Genomic DNA, 22,436 nt, shown 5'->3' with positions numbered 1-22,436 from the left:
AACAATCCTGTAAATCCATAATATCCATCCTAGCAGGTGTGTGTTTTGACGTGTGTGCAGTAATCCTCGCTTTATAGGCCTCCTAAATACATGTTTGCACCTCTCTAGCATCCGTTGGATTGTGGTTAAGCTTCCATATCATTTACTGTAACTGTGCTTACACCTCACTGTGGGCGGCTCGCTCCACGTGGTTAATGGCATCTCTTCCTCCTCTGGAGTTAAAGAAGCTTAGTGAGCACAGAACGAGCTGCAGCTCCATCAGAAAGATGTATTTACACTGGTTCTGAGGACAAAGGTCTAAAACAAAGCTTCTCCTGATAGACCATGATGGTTTATTAGATGTTGTATTATTGGATTGTCTGCAGAGGAGGATCCAGGGTCCTGCTAAGACACCTAACAGCAAAGTGGATAGTTGTGTTGCTAAGCATGGGCAGCTGCTTTCTGTTATAAACTCTGGAAAATGTCTGCACTATGAAGTAAACTAAAGACAACACATTGAACCGGTCCAGAGGTTAGCTCATAATTCATGCAGTTTGTTTTTTCATGTCATATTCCAAACCACACATTGGATTGTCTTCCTTTTCTTCTGATGTGTAACTTGTAACCGAACTGATCGCCAAGATGGATTAATAGAAGTTTCCTTGAGTGGTTCTCGGTTGGAAGATGTGTTCTTATGCTTTGTACATCACTTCACGAAGCATTGAACTACAGCAGGTTCATCACTCGTCTGTATTTCAATGTGTTGGACTCTTTGCAGCGTGTGTGTCATCGGACTGATGATGTGTTTCATCTATTTTCACGTGTTTTGTAAATTGGCAGCTTTCTGTCCCCAGAGTCCAAACTGAACGTTCAGGGTTTCTCCTCCACGTTTGTGGAACCAGCTTTAGATCAATGCTCACAAGGTTTCTTCCTGTTTGCCACGTCCTTTATTAAATCATATGATAATTTCTTTCACTTTCGCTTTCACACTTTCATTCCTAATCTTATTAATTCGTTTTTTATTTAAATTTTTTAAGTGCTTATTTGTATTTGTCTTGTGTCTATTTGATTTATATAATAAATATTATATTTATTATATTTGAACAGTCGTTTCCTATTGGCTGCCTCTCAGCTCGTGCGCACAGGCTCGCTCAGCGATTGGCTGGAGAAAGAGCGGAGTAAACCACTGCGAGTGTGATTGAGGGTGAACGTCATCTAAAGAAGACGCACACATATACGCGTTAAACACACTCTGTTCGTGTTGTGTGTAGAGGTGACATGTCCGGTTGTTGTGTGTTATTTAGTGTTGTGTTGGTGTGTTCGTGTATCGTTGTTAGTGAAGGTTGGTTCGGTCCTCCCCCCCGCGCCCCGCACCGCGGTGGTACGTCCCAGCCGTACTCAGCATCCCCCAGCCTCCTCTCGTCACAGCGAATTTAAAATGGAGGCGAGCAGGAGAGCGGCCGAACCGCGGAGCCGGGTTCCACTGTCCCCCTGTCGACTCCTCTAACCTGGGTAACTGTCCACGACCTCCGGGGCTCCATGAAGAGGCCCGGCGCGGTCACAGCGGTGTGTCGGAGGGAGCAGCCCGGGGCGTGCTGTCCACAGTCCGTGCGTTGATTCGGGTCTGGAGCCGGGATTCAGACACAGGACCTCGGTTAGCTAGTCGTCATTTTACACATCCACGGTTCTTCTGTCCCCGTCACGGTCCCCCGGAGACAGACAGGGGAAGACATGTACAACACGGTGTGGACCGCGGACCAGGAGGAGGGGGACTGGAGGGACGTGATGATGCCCTACTCCACCGAGCTCATCTTCTACCTGGAGATGGACCAGCCGCCAGGTGAGAGGAGCAGGCTAGTTCCCGGGGAGAGGGGTCCAGGCTGGGGCTGGTTACCTGGAGAGAGGGGGTCCAGGCTGGGGCTGGTTCCTCGAGAGAGGGTCTAGCCTGGGACTGGCTTCAGGACAGGAGTTGGTCTTGGCCGGACCTACCTCCAGGACAGACGCCTTTGGTCTAGGTCTAGCTCCAGGACAGTGGAGGTCTAGGCTGGAGCTAGCTCCATGGTAAATGAGCTCAGGTTTCAAGAGAAAGGAGCTCCAGCCTAGACCTTCACTATCCTGCAGCCTAAACCCTCTGTCTAAGGTCTAGGCTCGAGGACAGTGGGATCTTGTCTGGACATAACTCCAGGACGAAGGAGGTGTTGTCTTTGGTGTGTGTTGGATCAGTATAAACCCTCCTACACCCCCCATCTGGTGTCCTGAATACTATTTATCCCTCTAGTGAGTCTAGTCCATTGCATGTCTGATCATTTTTATTTGTTCATCATCATTCCTGCAGTTTTCCCCGATTATCCCAAAACAATCCTTTTTGTTGTTGTAGTCTGGAAACAGGATTTAAAAGATGATTTTTTTTAATGACAGTTTCCAGCGTTGACAACAATGACATCACTTGAAACCCACCTTTACTCCTCACTCTTCTTTAGATCTCGTTCATCTCGTGAAGACTGTGCTTCAATCTTCCTTTGACCTGCTTCATGTTCTTTAACACGATGAGTGTTTTTAGAAGATGACAGACTTAGCAGCCAGAATCATCTGAGACTAAAATGCACAAAATATTAAAGCAGTTCATCGTATATAGATCCTCGGCACCAACTCGATTTTCTGTATCCTCCTTGAAAAGTCTTTTAAATCTATAATTACTCAGAAATTAAAAGTGTAGATGACAAAGCTGCGGGTCGTACAGACATCCTCTCTGGCTGGTGGGGGGGGGGGAACTGGAATAAAACGCTCCGGATCATTTTATAATCATAACATCCTTCAGTGACACGCAGCTCGGAGGCTTTGTGCTCCTCTACGACCGACTGTCACCCACATCTGAAGCTTTCATTCATTCATTCCTCAGCAATTGTGTCAGTGTCATTTGACCCCCCCCCCCTCCTCCTTTCCTTTCTCTCCCCTGATGCACTGAACGGTTCATGGCGCAGATGTGGGACGTTGTGTTGTTTCCAGGAGGCGCTGTTTGAATGCAGTTTGCCCAGTAGCTGTTTTTCTTCTCGTCCTTTCTCTTGGTCCATCTGTCCATTGAGACGTACTGTACTGTGGACGCTCTGCAGCAGAGTGCAGGGCCGTGTCTTGTCTTTGGACACGAAGCAGTGAAATCCCTTAAGCTTCATCACAGCAGGAACACAGAACTGGAACAGCACGTTGATTCTAAACCATGTTCCAGATGCATTTTCACATCATGTGAGCATTTTCTTCTCTTTGCATCTTGAGTTGAATCCACACAGTCAATTCTTACATTTAAGATGTTCTTAAGTGTAAGGGAAGCGTTTAAGGGGATCCGAACAAACCTGTCAACCCTCTGGAGCTTCTGTTGCACTCAGGGTCCTTCTTTCTTCTCATGCAGGTCAAGGTTAAAAAATTGAAACAAAAATAGTTTTTTATCAAAGACAGATTCAGCTCCGTCCTGTGATGCTGTTCAACTCCTTCTCACTAAACAGGTTTATTCACAACACAGATGTTTAAACTGATTTGAGTTCTTTTCCCTGTGTGTCACTACTTGAACATGTGAACACAGTGTGTGTGTGTGTGTCTGTGTGAGACATGTCATCTAAGAGGAAGAACTGTGGTGACAGAGAGGGTGAAAAACGGGTGGAGAAGGAAGAGAGGGGGGGGGGGGTGGTAAAGGGCAGAGGAGACTGGAGGAAATAGAAGGGGAGCGTCCCGCAGATGTTCATTAGAATATTTATTATGCTGGAATTGAAACGTGAATGCCTCAGTGACAGTTTAAGTGCATGTCTCTGTGTGTGATTAGCACAGGTGGAGTGCCACCATCACCCCCCCCCCCCCCAGCCCCAGGGGAGGGAAAAGCCAGCGTTTCTACCATCAACTTTGTGTGTCTGTGTGTGTGAGAGAACGACGTGTGTCATCTTTCAATGGAAAATCACCGGGGCCTTTTAGGTAAAGGACCGTTCCAGAGATTTTGTGGTTCCCACGTACTTCACGCTCCTTCCTGGTTCTCCTCACTTCCATGTAGTATCTTGTCACATGTTTGCTGCATGACAACTTACACACGCTTGAAAGGTCTCTGTGTCACAGCTTGGCTTTGGGAGGTTGTGGATAACGTTGAATGCACATTTAGCAGATCTGTGCCCTTTGTTCTGCACGGTTACACAACGGTCGAGCTGCATTGACCAGGAGAGAAGCGTCCAAGCTGCTGCTTGTGATAGTTCGTTAAGGACCTTGATGATCTCATCATATTATGTTTTTTTTTGCAGAAATCAATGCACTAATTAAAAACCTTGAGATGATCCTTGTCAGTCAACTCGTATCTCTTTCACTGTGATCGTCGATGGAGGTTTACAGATTCACACGACTGCACTCAGATATCTACAGTGGAGAACAATGACAGCACATTTCTTTATTCAACGACAACTCCTCCGAGCCGATAGTGATATCTGTCTCATTTGCATTTCACACTGAAATTTGCAGAAATTTCTGGAATCTAGGAATCAAAGTGTTTTAAAGAATCTAAATCTGTTGTTGTGGGATTTTGATTCCTCCTTCCTGTCGGTCGGACCTGCTGTGGTTCATCTGACAGCAGCTGAGTGCGTCTGTGACATCATTCACGCACGGCGGCCAAGTGTCGGCTCCGCATACAGGACATAATCATCATCTGCAGGATTTGATTGACATGTGGCCCATAGGAGACGTAATCCTCTGGATGTTTGCAGCCCATATGTGTCGCTGAGTCTTTTATGAGGGTCATTACCGCGACATAAATTAAACCTGTTCCGAAGATCCTGCAGATTAAGACTCAAATTCATCATCGCTGACCTCGGAGATTGTAGCTCGACAGCAGATTAAGAGTCCGACTCGAGCTGCACTCAGAATCTTTGTGCAGCTTTTAGCCGCAACACAAAGTCTTTGTCCCTGGACGTGTGGGGCTCAGTTGTCTTGGAGATGGATGTGTTGAAATGCAAATGCAGTCGCTGCTGCTCTGATTTCATTTGTTGCGCTGAAGGCATAAAGAGGTTATTATTTCTTTGTCTTTTTTAAATTCGGTTGTTGATGATCGTCAGTTTGCATGTTCACATGCACATGTATACTTCCACTAACTGGATAATTATATGCATAAGTGATATTAGTATTATTGCACCTACAGTTTTTTTTTGTGGTCACTTGCATAAAATGAATTTGTAGAATTTAAAGTTTTTTTAGTGTCAGTTGATTGTTTAATTTTTGTAGAATGTTTGGATTCGTCTCTGTGGTTCTGGGATCAGCTGACGGGAGTGAACGAGTGAATAATGGTGATAATGAAGAAGTGAGCCTCACATCCAGCCGCTGTGCTCAGTAGAAACGACCTGTTGATTTACTGCCTGATGCTGCTGTGCTTCCCCAGAAGGAATGGATATACCAGTGGGTAACTCCACCCCTTTCTTTCTTTCTCTCTTCCTTTCTTTCCCTTATGAGCTGCGCCCCCCCTCCTCCTCCCTCCTCCGTTTAGTCCCCCCTCCACCCGGCCTCCCGATTGGCTGAGGGGGCGGGCCTCCACGCTCGGATTAGCTGGCGCATCATCCGTCTTTTAGGTTCAGCCCCGCTCACTCTGTTCTTCAGTGTGGCGGAGCCGAGAGCCGGAGGAGGAGGTGGCAGTGGAGGAGGAGGTAGTGGAGGAGGAGAGAGAGCTAGAGAGGGAGAGTGTGAGTGAGAGAGAGCGAGAGGAGGAGGGAAACAGCTGAGAGACGAGTGGCAGCATGCAGCTAACGGAGAGCGCTATGGTGGAGGACGGTAAGAGACAGAACGGGCAGATTTGTTCTGTTTTCTCTTCCTCTGCCTCTTTGTTCTTCCATCCTTCCACTCATCATTTCTTTTTCTTGCTTGCTTCCTTTCTTCTTCTCTTTCTTTCATCCTTTCTTCTCTATCTTTCTTCTTGTCTTTCTTTCTCACATGCTTAATCCACCTCCCTCTTTCCAATCTGGATACATGTCTTTGTATTTTTGTTCTGCCTTTACTTCTCTCTCCCTTCAGTCCCTTTTCTGTCTTTTCTTTCTTCTTTCTTCCTACTCGTCTTCCTTCTTTCCTTTCCTTTCTTTCTTCAGCCAGTCCCTTTTCTGTCTTTTCTTTCTTCCTACTCGTCTTCCTTCTTTCCTTTCCTTTCCTTCTTCAGCCAGTCTCTTTTCTCTCTGTCTCAGTTGCTAAATTCTTTTCTTCCCTCTACCTTCTTTCTTCGACTTCATCCCCCCCCCCCCTCTGTCTTTTCTTCCCCCCCCCCCCCCCCCTGTCACTCATCTTGTGGCACGCGACCTGACGCCTGCAGAGCGCGTGTCAGTGCACTCGTGTTCATTGTTTGTGGCTCTTGTGCTTTAGTGCCGACACTCTGTGGAAACTGGTGCTGGACAGAAAGTTGATTATTTAAAGTAAAAACCAAACTGGCTCCAGATTCCCAGATGCAGAGAGTTGACACTTTTCTAAGTTTCTAGAAATTCAAATATTAATAAATTACATTTTAATGTCAAAACTAATGTGAGATGTGAGCTACTTAAGAGTTAATGTGGTGGAAATCTGAACCCAGTTTGGAAAAGGAAAGAGTTCCTCCATGTGTGCATGCTTTCACAGCTGTGACGCTTAAAACACACCCACTTACTGTAGATGCTCACACACACACACACGGACACACACACACACACACACATGGACACCCTTCTGCTCCTCACTTCACTGTAAAGTCATAAAACTAAAATGGATTAAAATGCAGAAGCTGCTCTGAGGATTTAGTTGCTCTCAGTCTGTGCAGTAAATTCACTGTTGTGTGAGAACTCTTGCTGCAGCGAAGATCTTTGTTAGTGTAAGGTCGCTGCTACTGCCCCCCCCCCCAAAAAAATGATCAGCTGGGATGCGGAGTGCCGGTGGGTGTGTGCGCATGTGTGTGTGTTTATCCTGTATGTGTGTCAGTCCGTGCTGACAGTCATTGTTCAGGAGAGCTGTGTGTATCTGCTGCATATGTGATGACAAGTGATATCGCTCTCTCTGTGTGTGTGTGCGTGTGCGCGCGTGTGTGTGTGTCAGAGCGCTGCTCCTTTGTCTGCTGAGGGGGAGGGGGGAGGGGGGGGCGTTGCACTGACGGTCCCCTTTGTTCGTCCCTCGCTCTCAGGGCGATGTTGTGCAGTCGTTGTGGTTGTGATCTTTTTTCCTGATTTGTTTCACTACAGTGGTTTATTTTGACCAGTTTTCATTTTCTATGGCATTGTGGGGATGTGTCCTCTTTGTTCGGACAGTTGTCATTTGTGTGTTCGGCTTGTTTTATGCAGGACAGCTGGTTAATAAATAACGGAGTGATCAGAAGTATTGATCAGCGAGTCGGAGGGTTCGGCTCCGACTCGCACCTCTGCAACAAAGGAGTTGTGTGTCTGTGTGTGTGTGTTGGTGCAGTTCATTGTCCTGTTGTTTCTCTGACGCTGAAGTGATAAATCCTCATTAAAACTTTCATTTATGAGGTGGATCCTTTCTGCATCGTTGTCAGTTTCAAATTCATGTGTTTAATGGAAATCTGAGAGGAAACGAACAAACTGAACAAATGTCTTAACTCCAAACCCTTTATTATTTTTATTTTATGGCAAAAGAAAATGAATAGTTGCAGCTCTTTGAACGACCCATTGTCCTGTTGTGACACTGTTCTTTGTGAACGTCCACACTGACGCACACACACACACACACACACCTTGTAGTGTGTTTCCATCAAGTTTGAGCAGTTTGAAAATATTTAATTTCCCCTCTGAATACTAATTTTCACAAAGCCTTGTCTTTAAATATGAAGTGAGTTTCCATTCTGTTATGTTATGGAGGTGCACGTGTCCACAGAGTGCTGACGGGGGGGGGGGTGCAGCTGCAGAATGACAGTTTCAGTGCGAACACAGTGACTGACGTGGAGGAGGAGGAGGAGGAGGAGGAGGAGGAGGAGAAAGTGGGAACAAAGAGCGGGAGAGGAAGAGGAGCTGCCACCGAGCTCCTACGCACATTCCTCTGCCCTGAAAATCTGCTCTGAGCATGTGTGTGTTATTAATAACAGTCCGTCTCACCAGTTATCACTTCTCTCTTCATATTCAGATTGTGTATTCTCAGGAGCACACACACTGAGTTGTGGTGTTTTAAAACCAAACACGCTCTCCTCTGGAGTCGGTCAGACAAATCTTTTGTGACAATCCTGCTTTATCATATGTTGTGTGGAATTTTAAATATGAAAAATGTCTCCAAAATATATTCTCTCAACAAAAGAAAAAAGAAAGAGACTCCTACTTCATCCTCCTTTAGTTGTGTGGCCCCCTGGTGGCTGCAGAGGCTTCAGCAGCCTTTATGTGTGATTCAGCTCAATGGAAACAATGGAAACAAATAGAACATGTGTATACGCTGCACATTAATGTCCATAACAACAGAGTGAATATTGGATGTAAATGTATTAAACTGGGCCCCAGCAGCCGCTGCACTGGGAGGATGAAGACGATGCTCCTGCTGGTTGTGGGATCGGCAGCCGTCTTGTGTCCTGACGACTTTTTAATAAGGTCAAACGATGTCACACGTTATTTTCAGCTCGACCTGCTGAGCCCGTGTGAACAGTGAAAGAAGCTTTAAACTGCCTGGTGACGATGTGAGTGGATCAGTGGTACAGTGGATCAGTGGTACAGTGGAATCAGTGACAGGTTGTTTTAATGGTGTGACCCAGGGGAATCGGGGGTGTGTGTGTCTGTCCAGTGTTGCAGTAACACAGCAGCAGCCGTGAGTGACACGTTAACATCCAGGGAGTAACGCTCATATTGCGTTTCTCTACTCTCACTCTCACTGATGCATTGTGGGAGTTTGCCCCGTCTGTTTCCGTGGGCCGTGCGTGTGCTCTGGTGTAATTTGCGAGGCCAGAATGTTGATGGGCGCTCGGGTCACGTGCCGCTCCGCTGGCATGACTGGTTACATGCACTCCCCTTTTACTGGATCCTGTGTGTGTCTGTGTGTGTGTAAGTGATTTGTGATGTAGGGGCTCCAGTCATTGCACTGCTGTTCCTTAAACTGTATCCAGATGTGCCTGAAGTCTTTTAATGAAAGTTGTGTGAGATGAATGATGAGGGAAGATTCCGCTCACATCTGAAAAGCAGCAGCTGTCTCACAGTTCACTGACTCTCCTAAATACAAGTTTTAATGGTTGGTTTAATCCAGTTGGGTCTCGACCTGTTGTCCTGTAGGACCCTGTCATCAACGTTGAGCTGATGTGTGTCGAGTTCTTTTATTCATTAGTCTGCTCAGTATTTAAAACTTCCTCTTGATGCACAGACTTGATGTAAGTTGAGTCAAACTTTGTCATCATAACATTTAAATTTCAGGCTTTAATGATCCTGATTGAAACTCAGAAGTTAGGTCACATGTCAGCTGAGTTCTGACATCAACATTTGAAAGTTATGCTAAAATTATCTGCTTCAATATCAACCACAGAAAGAACAGTGGGGATTTATGGGCCGTGCTGGTCCTGCCACTAGGATTAATAACTCCTGTGTTATCATTTGCATATGAAGTGCATTTTTCACATTGAAACATTCCTCATGTTCTCTGATTGTTTCTGCCGGGCTGATGTTTGAACTTTGCTGCAGAAGAACCCGGCTGCTCACACTCCTGTTCTCCTTCACCTCTGACCTCTTCTCTCTTCTCCTCCTCCAGCTCTTCCTCCAAAGCCGGCAAAGCCCCAGCAGCCCTCCTCGGTGGTGGTGGGAGGGGGCGGCAGCACCAACGGCCCCAAGGATGGAGGAGCAGGATGCTCGCTGCAGGAGGCAGAGTGGTACTGGGGAGACATATCCAGGTAAGACTGAGTGAAACACCATCAGGGCTGAGATCACAGGCTTCACAGGAAGTGGCTCGATTATATTTGAGTTTCAGAATAAAACACGTCAACGTGAAATGATTTTTATTTCAGTGTAAATTATGAGTTTTTGATGATCAGGAGTGAGACCTGCCTAAGTGTAGGTTAGTGTGCACACACAGTCAGATGATAACCACACCCACAGTGGAGACAGCCAGTCTGCCACCTATAAAACACACACACTGAGCTGGGACCAGTCCGCCCAGTCACTCCCAACATCACTTAACTGATGGACTGTTTACTCTGTGGTGTGTGGCTGCGGGGGGGAGTCCTCACCACTGATAACTGGTGAACTCCATGTGCACAGCTCTCTCCACCTGCTCACACTCTGGTTCTCTTCTCCTCTGCACGTTGTGGTTTTCAGGGAGGAGGTGAACGACAAACTCAGAGACATGCCCGACGGGACCTTCCTGGTGCGGGACGCCTCCACCAAGATGCAGGGCGACTACACTCTCACACTGAGGTAAACTCCTCCAACAAGAATCTGACCCATGTTTATAATCTGTCACTGTACATACCTGGACATGGTCTGATCATGTGCTCGTCTCCTCTGTGTTCAGGAAAGGGGGAAACAACAAGCTGATAAAGATCTACCACCGCGAAGGGAAGTACGGCTTCTCCGACCCCCTGACCTTCAGCTCGGTGGTGGATCTCATCAGCCACTACAGACACGAGTCTCTGGCTCAGTACAACACCAAGCTGGACGTCAAACTCGTGTTCCCCATCTCCCGCTTCCAGCAGGTGTGAACTCACAAGAACACGTTTAAAGCATCACAGCTAGACGCACACAGCTCCATCTCTAATGCTTGTGTCTTCCTCCTCGATCCCTCAGGACCAGCTGGTGAAGGAGGATAACATTGATGCGGTTGGGAAGAAGCTCCAGGAATATCACAATCAGTACCAGGAGAAGAGCAAAGAGTACGACCGACTGTACGAAGAATACACCAAGACATCGCAGGTACGAACAAACACAAACTCAACACAAAGAAAGATCTGCTTCTGTTCTCGTCCCCTCGCTCACCTCCTCCTCCTCCTCCTCCTCCCTCAGGAGATCCAGATGAAGCGCACGGCCATCGAAGCCTTCAACGAGACCATCAAGATCTTCGAGGAGCAGTGCCACACGCAGGAGCGCTACAGCAAGGACTACATCGAGCGCTTCCGCCGCGAGGGCAACGACAAGGAGATCGAGCGGATCCTGATGAACTACGAGAAGCTCAAGTCGCGGCTCGGAGAGATCCACGACAGCAAGGTGCGGCTGGAGCAGGACCTGAAGACACAAGCCATGGACAACCGTGAGACGGACAAGAAGATGAACAGCCTGAAGCCCGACCTCATACAGCTCCGCAAGATCAGGGACCAATATCTAGTGTAAGTCATCACAAGACAAGCGGCTCCACGTTATCAGGACAGTGGCGTTTCACATTAGAACTTATTTTAGAGGCAGATTAGATCTTTTTAAATTGGCTGATAATTGCCTGAGTGTAGCGAGGACGAGGTCTCGTTAGGACAGAAGAGCTGCAGGACTTCTGAGGACAGACTATTTGTGGATCAGTGACATCTACACGATGCTGTTAGGTCTCCAGTCAGATGTGTTGACTCAGGAGGGGGGGGGGGGGTACAGTGTGTTCAGGTTCTCTGATCAGAAAGAGAAAATGTTTTACAAGTTGGACTCAAGGAGTTTGTTCAGTTTCTTGATGTTAGTTTCACAGGAATTTCATAAGGTTTATACTTTGCTGTGAATCAAACTCACTGAAATATCTTCTTTTACAAACTTTTATCTAAAAACTCTAAGAAACAATTTGTAAAAAACAAAGCCTGCGATTAAACAACAGGTTTCAGATTTAACAAAAGAAGCCATGTCGTTTATATAAAGGTGTCAGTTACCGTGTCTGTAATCTGTCTGTAGAGAGTTCATCACCTCTGGATGTTTCCTGCTCTGTTGCTCAGAACGAGTCCACCGGCATTTCAGCGTCTCTGGCCTCGTCCCAAGTCTTTCTGTGAAGACGAGTTCAGCCTCATGTTTGCTCAGGGCACCGTGAATGAAAGGAGCCTTTCAGACTGATACTGGTAGTAATGGTTCTCCCTCTCTCTCTCTCTCTCTCTGTGTCTCTGTAGCTGGCTCAATCACAAAGGAGTTCGACAGAAACGAATCAACGACTGGCTGGGAATCAAGAACGAGACCACTGACGAGTAAGTCCACTTTCTGATCAGAGTTTTAGTTTCTTCTGCTGAAGCTTCTGCCAAAGACGAGAGAAGTACGGTGGCCCTGAGAGGTCAGAGCACTGAAACGTGTAAAACATATAGATACACAACTAACAACAACACACATGATGCAAAGACAGACAATACAGCACAATACAAAATGAGCTTCAAATATTCATTCAGCTCAGATTCCAGCACCTCTGACCTGTAAAGCCTCTCAGACTGGTTCCTCACATTCCTGTGTCCCCCTGGAAACACAGCTTGTGTTGAAGTGTGTTGCTCTCTCAGTAGATCATGGAGTTGATGCTGTTACTGTATATATGAGTGTGTCTCTGAAAACCTCCCCGCTCACCCCCCCCCCCCTGTTGTGGTGTCTGTGCAGAGCCTACTTTGTGACCGAGGAGGACGAGAACCTGCCGCACTGCGATGAGAAGAGCTGGTTCGTCGGGGACTTGAACCGGGTCCAGTCGGAGGAGCTGCTCATCGGGAAGCCCGACGGAGCGTTCCTCATCCGGGAGAGCAGCAAGAAGGGCTGCTACGCCTGCTCTGTAGTGTGAGTACACACAACACGTCAACACACACATGAGCTTCTGAAACATCCTCTATCCAGTTCTCAAAACGTTTCTTAAATGTGCCTCCATCCGATCATTGAACTCTGACACCTGAATTGACTGAGTGTGTCTTTGTGTGTCAGTGAATTAACTGAGTGTGTCTTTGTGTGTCAGTGAATTAACGGAGTGTGTCTTTGTGTGTCAGTGTTGAGGGCGAGGTGAAGCACTGTGTGATCTACAGCACGGCGCGGGGCTTCGGCTTCGCGGAGCCCTACAACCTGTACGGCAGCCTGAAGGACCTGGTGCTCCACTACCACCAGACCTCGCTGGTGCAGCACAACGACTCGCTCAACATCCGCCTCGCCTACCCCGTCTACGCACAGATGCCCTCCGGACGCAGATGAACCCCCCCCCAGTCTGCTCACACTCCCACATAGACTACAAACCAACCCCCTCCCGGGGAAAGGGAGAATGGGAGGAGTGAGGGAAGGAGGGAGGGGGAGGATTGGTTGAAGTACAAACGCCCCCCCGACACCAGACCCGTAAACGATAGATAGAAACACTTGCTGCAACACACACGTCAGCCACCTTGGAGTTATATATATTTTTACAAGAACATTTTTCGGAGGGCATTCTTTCTAAAGACTGCTTGATTTGCACAAGGAAGTTTTAAATGTTTGTGAATGTGAAACAAAAAAGAAGCGACCGAGGGAAGGAAGGAAACGGAGTAGGCAACTTCAGAGTTTCAGGTTGACCCTGCTGCTACCGAAACTCCAGCTCAGACTTTGACCTAGAAACTCACAAAACCACGAAGAAGAAGAAGAAGACGACAACAAAACATTCCCATTTTCAACCTTTTCTTTCACCTCAAATGATTCTATTACTGCTTTTACTTTTTGTTTTGTTTCTGGAGTCGTTTTCATGTTTTGGATGTTTCCTGTTTCTTTACTCCCAACTCTGTTTGTGGTAAATGCAAGAGGAGATGATGATGATGAAGATGATGAAGATGATGTCAAGTGTCTGTTTCTGTCCCTCTCCGTACGAGAAGCAAGAATAATGTAGCATAACGGAAACGGACGCTCGCGTTGTGGAGCGCGCCTCTATGTAGAGTGCTGCTGCTGAGGGGGGAAGGGGGGGGGGGGCACAAGTGACACTAAACAGTTTTGTAGAGTTGAAGGACAAAAGGTTTTTGCTTTTATACGAACTGTAGAGTTTTTTTTTTGCCAGTGTGTAAGTGGCAGCGTCACAGATTAGAACCAGAGACCAAAGTTGGTGTGGAGTGGGAGGGGCTAAAGAGTCTTTTCCTCTTTTCTTTCCCCTTTTGTGAACGGGGGGAGGAGCCAAGAGAAACAAATGGACGTTGTGTTTGAGACCACACATAAAACTGAGTTTTGGACCACGTGCTTGTGCACCAAATAGCCTTTTTTCTGGAAAACCAAATGGTACGAGAACAGAAACAACTCCTGTGAACACAGACGGTCGAGTAGGAAGCACTTAGACTCGTTTGTGACCTCCGCTGCGGGAGCGTCGACCTCAACGGGTCACGTTCCTGACACTGGATTCATGTTTTAAGTGTTTTAAACAAGTAGTCTGATGAGGTAGCGTCTACCAGGAAGCATAGCGGCGAGATTAAACTTCCTTTGTTCTTCCTCTGAGGTGAAGTCACTCTGCAGCAGAGCTCATCAGCTCCTGTGACGGGAACGTGACGCCTGCATGAGAGCGTCTTCATCGTGCTCCTGACGCCTCGGAGGAAACAGCAGGAAAGCTAACTCCTCCTCGCTAACGGGGGAAAGAGTCGATGTTTTTCGGCTTTTATCTGACATGTCTGCTCAGTGACCGTCATTAGAACGAGCGCCCCGAGCTGCGAGGTCACAAACGACTCCACACGAGACCCGACGGGAGGAGCCAGAAAACATGAAAACCCATTTTATGTGTGGTTGACACCGAGAGAGTGAGAACGGGCGAGTGAATGCTACACACTGTGGGTTGAACACTTTGTGCTTTTTGTTAGAAAACCTTCAGAAATAATAAGCTTTGATAAATAATGTTTTTTATGTGTGACGCAGCGACAGGAGGCGGAGCCCCGAGCTGCAGACACAGGCTTACGGAGAAAATACTGAAAACTTGAAAGAACGTGCAATCTAGAGTTGTGTTGCTGTAGTTCAGCGGTCGAGCAGCGAGCGAGCGAGAGAGAGAGAGATGCACTACGGTCCCAGAGATAATCAAAGTGCACAGTGAAGCTTCTGGAGTCAAACCTACGTTTTGTTTGTTCTTTTTGATTTGATTTCTGTTGAACTGGTTCTTGAAGCTCAGAACTTCTTGGCCGGAGCTCGACTCTACAACCAGTGGAAGCATTTTTCTGTCAAAGACTAAAACAAATAAAAAGCATCACGCAATAAAAACTATCTTCAAAAACTGGAGAGAAAAACAAGTTGCATTCTATTTTTCCTGGGATTCTCTGGTCGCTGATTGGCTGAGGAGTCTGAGATTAAGAATGAGGGGGGGGGGGGGGGTGTCCCTGTCTTCAAGGTTCATAATAAAAGTGAAGGGGGAGGGCGATCATGTGATCCTTGTAACAGCAGCTGTTCTCACTGCACCCCAGCACCCCCCCAAACAGCTTGTGAGGTCGTCAACCAGAAACGAACCTCTGAGACGAAGCTGGTTACAAAGCCCCCCCCCCCCCCTCCGGAGCCCCGCCCCCTGTGAGTGCGTGCGACAGGTTGGAGGGAGCGTTTGATTGAGAAGGGGAGGAGTCACTGTGAGCGAATGATACAACATTGGTTGTACCCACCACGAGTTTATCTCCACCCGTCTCCTAGCCCCACACCGCCATCATCCCGCCGCCGTGACAGGTCCGCTCTGATTGGTGGACGTGTCGGTGGAGATGATTCATACTAAAGTTTACGATTAATCCGATTTTTCACGGAGACTGAAGTTCAGTGTGACCTGAAGGGGGCAGCACTGAATCCAACTGGTTCTGTTCTTCAACTGGTTTCTCAGCAAAATGACGTTAAACACTTGTGAAGTGTTGACAAAAGAAGAACTGGTTTCCATTGAGTTGGATTCGATCACGTCGTTAAACTGGTCCCAGTTCAACTCGATCCACATCAGTGAGGAAACTCTTAATTCCCCAAAACCAATAAGTTTAAAAGAACCTGATCGACTTCACTTTGAGCTCATTGTGCTCGTGAGAACAGAACTAATTGGATCTTCTCGTGTTTTTGTCCGACACCAGAACCTCGGCTGTGGAGATGTGACTCCTCCTCGTGGAGGAGCAGCAGCTGGGAGGTGGTTCCGTGGTCTTTCCCTCAGGAGGTTCAGATTCTCAGTTTTCAGGGGACGGCAGGGCGCGGTGTGTCGATAGAATCTTGAATGTACAAAAGGATCAGTGCGGGTCCGAAACAGGTTTCTCTCTTTTCCGCTCCTTGTTTTTTTAAAGCACCGCTGTCGAGGTGCTCAGAGAATCCCTGGTCTCCATCCCAGTCAGGAACCCTCAGGTGTTTTCAGGTTAGAGAACGACCACAACAAAGCCAGCGATTTGAGAACATAAAGTAAATCAGGGTTTTTTCTTCATCGATACTTTCATCACTCAGTGGATTAAGCTTCATCCCCACGACTTTGACTTTGTCCCTCGTGGCTTCCTCTAGCGGAGCCACAGCAGCGCCACCTGCAGGACGTCAGAGTCATTCCCTCCCCTCCATCACCAGTTCTCTGATAATGGCTGACTTGTTTTTATTTTGCATAGGGAACTCATAAAAATCCCTAACTCTTATTACTTGAACAATATTACATGGCTCACTGCTGAATGTCTTTATATGGAAATAGAGGTTTATTAAAGAGAAGCAAGCGGGGGAGGTCCCCGTCTGGACGTGAGCAGCAGGTTTTCCAGAGTTTTATGACAGATGTACAGTATTCATTCCAGATAGAGACACTTCAGGAGGGAGGCGCTGTTTGAAACTCTCCTCAGAGATATGTTCCAATCTTTTCCTTCACTGAGGACTCGTCTGAAATTGCACACATTATCATCTACAAGAGACTTGTGTTAATATTTACCTGTGATGTCCGATCCCGAGTCACGACTACACGCAGATGTCCTATCTATCATATATAAATATATCTATATATAAACACTGCTTAGAGATACTTCTGGTTTCTTTTCAGTTGCAGTCGTTGTTCTTTGACTGTTTTTGTTTCGTTTCTCCCAAAACGTTTAAACCAAAGATTTCAGTTCATGTCGATCTTTCACTTGTTGATTTGAAGGTGATGATTCAGTGTTTTGTTTTAAACCTCCACCGCCTTGATATTATCACGACTCAGAAGATGAAGCATGTTGTGTGAGTGAGTCTCGTTCAGTTTGTGTTGAAAAGAGCTCAAACTGGTTCTTTGGTCGGGAAGGATCCGTCTTTAAAGTCTTTAAAGTCCTCGTCCAGCGACGTCAAACCAATCACCTTCAACCTGCTCTCTATCTGTTCAAGTGAAACCAGAAAAGTCCCAGAGTCGCTGCTTCTCGCTCACGTTACTGCTGCTGGACGTGTCCTGTAGAAACCTCACAGATAGAGCGACGCCCTGAAGTCACGAGCGACTAGAGCGACAGGTTCTTCTTCCTGCTCGCCGCCGATAACGTTTTGTGCAAACACGATATTATCGTCTCTAAACGATGTTTGACTGAACTTCAAGATCAACAAGATATAGACAAATTAAACAAAAGATAGATTAGTAATACAATTATATAACAAGATTAGAAGAATGTTATTAATAATTATACAACAAGGAATGTTTGCAATGAGGCAAATCTTCCACTTGACTGAGGGTCAACAGGGACGTTGTATTTTGATAGAAGGATTTAATGTTAAATAGATTTAACGTTTAAATCTTTACATCACTTCCTGCTCCGAGCTTTCTACAGGACACGTTCTGTCTCGTCCAATCACAACATGCAATATTCCCTTTTCTGTCGCGGGCGTTTCCGAACGGGCGAGTTTCCGTTTGCAGTCGAGCGGAGAGAGAAGCAGCTGAAAGGTTTCGTGGGACAAACCAAAATATCTGTAGATTTTTTTACTGACTGTTCAGTTGAGGTCTCACTTTGGGAAACTCAGACTCAAATAACTCCAGGAAACCGGCTCAGAAAACAAAGGTACCTTCTGGTTCACAGGTGCAGCCTCAGTGACTCAAAGGTCCAATAAACCTCCTGTTACCTTCACTTTCTGAGTGTTTGTACTCACTACACCACAGGACTGTTAACCAGGCAACTGTCTGTTGTTCCTCTGCTCAAATATAACTTCTACAACTACTACAAGTGGCACTCCAGCAGATCTGCAGAGTTTTATTTGCAGCCGGGTTTGAATATGTTTGTGATTCTCACCGAGGAGTCGTGTTGTGTTCTTCCCACTGCTTCTCTGATCACAGTTCCCAGCACAGCTTCGACGAGGAACAGCTTCTTTATAGATAAATTTATATAAAGTTCACATCTACGGGAACTTTTAGAAAAACTAACTAAAAAAAAACATTTTAAAAAAGTGTATATGACCCCCCCCCCCCCCCCCCTTCCTCTCTTTGACCCTTTTGGACATTCGTACAGATCCAGCATGCATATTTGGTACTATTGACTGTTGTTTTTTGTGTATAAAAGAAAACAAGTAAAAAAGATGTCTTTGAAAAACAACTGTTATTTGTCTGTTTATGAAGTATTGAGATCTGAACGTGATTCAGCCAGTTGAACATCACTGCTTCAGCTGGAACCAGTTCCAGTCCTTTTTGTGTCGGTTGTAAAATGCCATGTGGACGCAACACTGAGAAGGTGGATCGCTGGGGACGCTGGTCCTGGAGCCCGGTGCATTGTGGGCCACGACCAAAGAACCCAGCAGAACTCGATTGTGAAGAAAAACGATTTGGTTGTTTTCAATCTGAAGCATGAACAGACTGAGACTCACAGCTGTTCCACTTTCTAAATTCTCCATTGGGACGGTGAAGGTCCAGTGAAACCCTGAGTTCCGGTGCTGGAAGGTTCTGGTTCTTTCTCAGTGTCGCCCTCTGCCGGCTGCTCGTGGCTCTCTCTCTCTCTGGAGCGGCTCCGGCCCTTCACTGAACCTTTTACTTTCTCGTATCGGTTGCAATAGTTTGTTGGTTGTAGACTCTGTTGAAGAGCTGAACTCGTGTACGTTTATCAGTGGAGCTCCACCTCATTACGTGCTCTTGCAGAATAAAGAAAATATTTTGTTCAAATACAAACTGGACTCTTGGTGTTTTTCCTGTCAGCTGCTGAAATAACTCACACACATCTGAATTCAATAGATTTTATAAAGTCATGTGATGCTTAGTTGACTTGTGAGGTTTTATGATGATGATGTCATACGCAGTCATAAAATGTAAAAGTTAAACTCGCCTGAAAACTTGAGTCAAAGTCACATCTCAGTTTTTCTTTTGAATAAATTTGCACAAACTCCTACGATTAAGTGAAGACTAATTCAGGAAGTGGTTTAATAAGTAGTTTGATCATATAAGGCCATGGGCTGAGACGTCATGATTGACAGCTGACACTTCCTCGTGATTGGTCGAGAGTGTATATCGAAGGGACCTCGTTATCGTGGCTCCACCCCCTGATCACTACGGCACAGACTGACTTCACTTTATCAAAGATATGGATTATCATATCTCCACGAGAGGAAGTGGAAACTGAAGCTTCAGCCACTTTCTCTAAGTTCTAGAAGCTAAAGCTAAATGTTGCCTCAGGACCGAAGCTGCTCTCAGACACAGAGAGCCGGCTGCAGCTTCTCTGAAGGGATCCTCTCCTCCAGGCTCCATCACACAGAATCCAGGAGGCACTTCCAGTTAACAGGTGGATGAAGATCTTCATCAGGGCGACGTGCAGCCGGTGGCTTCACCTGCTGCGTCACACGTGTGCAGGTGAGATGTTCCTGAAGATGAATGAGTGTGAGCTCCAGAGCAGCAGGTGGAGAACAGAGCGTCACACTGAGGCTGCATGGACAGACCTTCTGTCTCCATCTGTGTGTTCATGATCCCTGAGGTGTGTGAACCACACAAACAGACACACACAGACACACACAGCAGGATTAACTCATGAGATCAGGTATCCTGGCTGCTCAGGTTTCATCACACACACACACGTCTTTTATTTCTCTGCCAAGAAGGTTCAGTTTTCATCGTTTCTCTGTTTCTCTGCTGAATTACTGAAAAACCACTGAACCCATTTCCTTGGGACTTTTAAAAACAAGTCGTTAAATATCAGATCTGATTAAATCGTGGGAGCAGATCCAGGAACGTCCACTTTCTGTAACATGGTGAAAAAGATCAGGCCGGTTTAGATATGATTATAGAAAATGTGATTTGATTTATACGATGATATATATCATCAGCCCCAAGTGGAGCATGTTTGACATGAGACTGAGCTGAAGGTTTGTGTTTCAGGAGCCGTTCACATCCTGATGAGGGTTTTAATTACTGCTGTAAAAGTATAATGTCTAAACTGTTAAGACACAGTCATTAGTCAGGAGTCATTTTAAAACTCTAATTTGTTACAAATAAATACATAAATACATAAATCCTTCATGAGGTCTTCACCAATTAAAATTCAATAAAGCTGCATCTCAAGTCCTTTGAGTTTCATTCAAGGACCAAGACTTTCCTGAAAACTTGGCCCCAACTAGAGCAGAACTTTATTCCTCTCTATAAGAAAATGATGAGTCGAGAGCCGCTGCTTTATTCCCCAACATGAAATCTGGATGTGGAGTCGACTCTGAGAGAAGCTCTCCTGCGTCTCAGGGAAACACAGACGTGAGAAATACTGAAATCTTCAGCCTTGAAAATGTGAAAGTTGGTGAAAGCTGGTTTGCATCATTTTTATTATGACTGCCTGAGAGATAACTGCAGTTCAACACAGTGACCGACTGAACTGATCCATCAAGAACTCGCCTGCTCCACCTCGGACTCTCTGTTCTGAGACACGTCCTCGTCCCGGGGCTCCAGCGGGACGCCGCGCACACTCGGAATCGAACCCGGCTGCTGATTGACAGCTGCACAGGGACTTAGAGATGGAAACTGAATCAGTGTCGAGAACCAGGGTCACCGCCTGCAGCAGGACCCCCCCCCCTTCCCAAATCAGCATCTCTGTAATGAGGTCCATCCATCCACACCTCCGCCTCTCCCTCCACCCCTCACTCCATCTCTCCCCAATAACCACTGTTCTCCCTCCGCTGCTCCCTCAGTCTCTCCACAGCGAGGAGGAGGAGGAGGAGGAGGAGGAGGAGGAGGAGGAGGAGGAGGAGGAGGAGGAGGAGGAGGAGGACGGCCCTGATCTCCTGGCACAGCAGACCTGCACTGAGCAGCAGTAGGGGAATAAATTAGACGCAGACACAGAGAATAATAACGTGATAATGAGTTTTCTGCTGTGCGAACACCAGGCCTGTGAATATTTACCACCATGATATCAAGTCACAGGGAGGAAGGAATCTGGGGGCTGACCTAGAGGGACACTGAGGAGGAGGAGGAGGAGGAGGAGGAGGAAAGACAAGGAGGAAAGAAGCGGAGGAGTAAAAAAAGAGGGGAAAGAGGAAGAGAAGGGCAAGAAAAAGACTGAAGAAGAAGACAGAGATGACCTGGAAGAGGAATAATAAATTGAGGAAGACGATGAGGAAGAGGAAGAAGAGGATGATGATGGAGAACAGGATGGAGGGAGCAGTGGTTAATGTGGTTTCACTGTATATCTGCACACTAAGCAGAACACACACACACACAAGCACACACAGTTCATATATAATGTATATATGCGGGTGCATATACTTTAACACACACTCAAAGATCAGCAGGCTGTTTGCATGCTGTTGTGTTACATTTGCATTTGTTTGCATATTTGTTGTGCACATGAGTTGTGTATTTGTGCAGCCTGAACATCCGTCACTTCTCTGCATGTGTCAGATTTATCCTCCAGCAGCAGCTGCAGGGACCGAACCAGGATAAGAAGATATTCATCTGAGAGAGTGAAACTAGTGAGAACTGCTGCAGTGAGTAATTGTAGTAGTAGTACAGTAGTAGTACAGTAGTAGTACAGAAGTAAATCTGAATGTGGAACATCAGGAGAACTGCCCATCTCAACGGCTTCATTCTCCTCATGATTTTTCTTAGTGGTCATTGGAAGTTGCATTTTTGACATTCACAGGTGTCATAGAACCACATCCTCTTTAGCAATGTGTCTTCAAAATAAAAGCACACCGTTCGTTTTGCTGTTACGATGCTTTATAATGAGCAAATGAAATGAAATCTCCAGTTTTCCATCAAACACAGAAATTGGACGTAAAGTTTGAGAGGTAGATTTGTTCGTTCTGAAACTTTTATTTTAATAAGGTCAACACATAAATGGTAATAGGACACATGGGTTTTACAGAATGATCTATCGTCCATTCAGGTTCTTTTATTCTACAAATAACTGCACAGAATAAATCAGACAGTTTAAACCTGGAGACAGTTTTAAGGAGTCAAAGTTGAGGACGTGAGCAGCGAGTCCAGAGAGAAGCCTCGTTCAGGTTTCATCTGAAGCTCCTGAAGTCACAGGTGTTCCTCCTCATACTTCAGCCTTCAACTTCCAGAACATCCTGCTCCTGACACACACACACACACACACACACACACACACACACACACACACACACACGCCCATATAGCTGCACCATAGTTCCATTCACTGCTCCCAAGAATAACAGAGCAGTGTGCAGCAGGGCGGGGCCGCGCTCCACCAGCCGGCCCTCCTTTCATATTCAGTTTTCTTTAACGCTCAATAAATGTTGACTTTATTTTGGTTC

General features: G+C 46.4%; 1 protein-coding gene across 3 annotated transcripts in view; it reads left to right on the top strand.

Annotated features, from left to right (window-relative positions):
* Positions 1 to 18,846, top strand: part of pik3r3b (phosphoinositide-3-kinase, regulatory subunit 3b (gamma)) — a 139,974-nt gene extending 121,128 nt beyond the window's left edge. Inside the window, exons 1-9 of one of the 3 annotated variants that reach the window (XM_062395774.1) lie at positions 1,429 to 1,819; positions 9,673 to 9,811; positions 10,236 to 10,334; positions 10,432 to 10,612; positions 10,704 to 10,829; positions 10,920 to 11,239; positions 11,987 to 12,061; positions 12,456 to 12,626; positions 12,830 to 18,846. In XM_062395774.1, coding sequence (XP_062251758.1) covers positions 1,711 to 1,819; positions 9,673 to 9,811; positions 10,236 to 10,334; positions 10,432 to 10,612; positions 10,704 to 10,829; positions 10,920 to 11,239; positions 11,987 to 12,061; positions 12,456 to 12,626; positions 12,830 to 13,028 — 1,419 coding nt within the window. In that variant the 5' untranslated portion in view covers positions 1,429 to 1,710 and the 3' untranslated portion in view covers positions 13,029 to 18,846. Of the gene's footprint in view, positions 1 to 1,428; positions 1,820 to 5,481; positions 5,764 to 9,672; positions 9,812 to 10,235; positions 10,335 to 10,431; positions 10,613 to 10,703; positions 10,830 to 10,919; positions 11,240 to 11,986; positions 12,062 to 12,455; positions 12,627 to 12,829 lie in introns of those variants that run through there. The other 2 variants (XM_062395776.1, XM_062395773.1) reach the window with 2 other exon arrangements.
* Positions 18,847 to 22,436: the final 3,590 nt, after the last annotated feature.

This window comes from Platichthys flesus, chromosome 9 (assembly GCF_949316205.1).
Source record: "Platichthys flesus chromosome 9, fPlaFle2.1, whole genome shotgun sequence".
Classification (NCBI taxonomy): domain Eukaryota; kingdom Metazoa; phylum Chordata; class Actinopteri; order Pleuronectiformes; family Pleuronectidae; genus Platichthys; species Platichthys flesus.
This window is presented reverse-complemented; position numbering and strand designations above follow the sequence as displayed.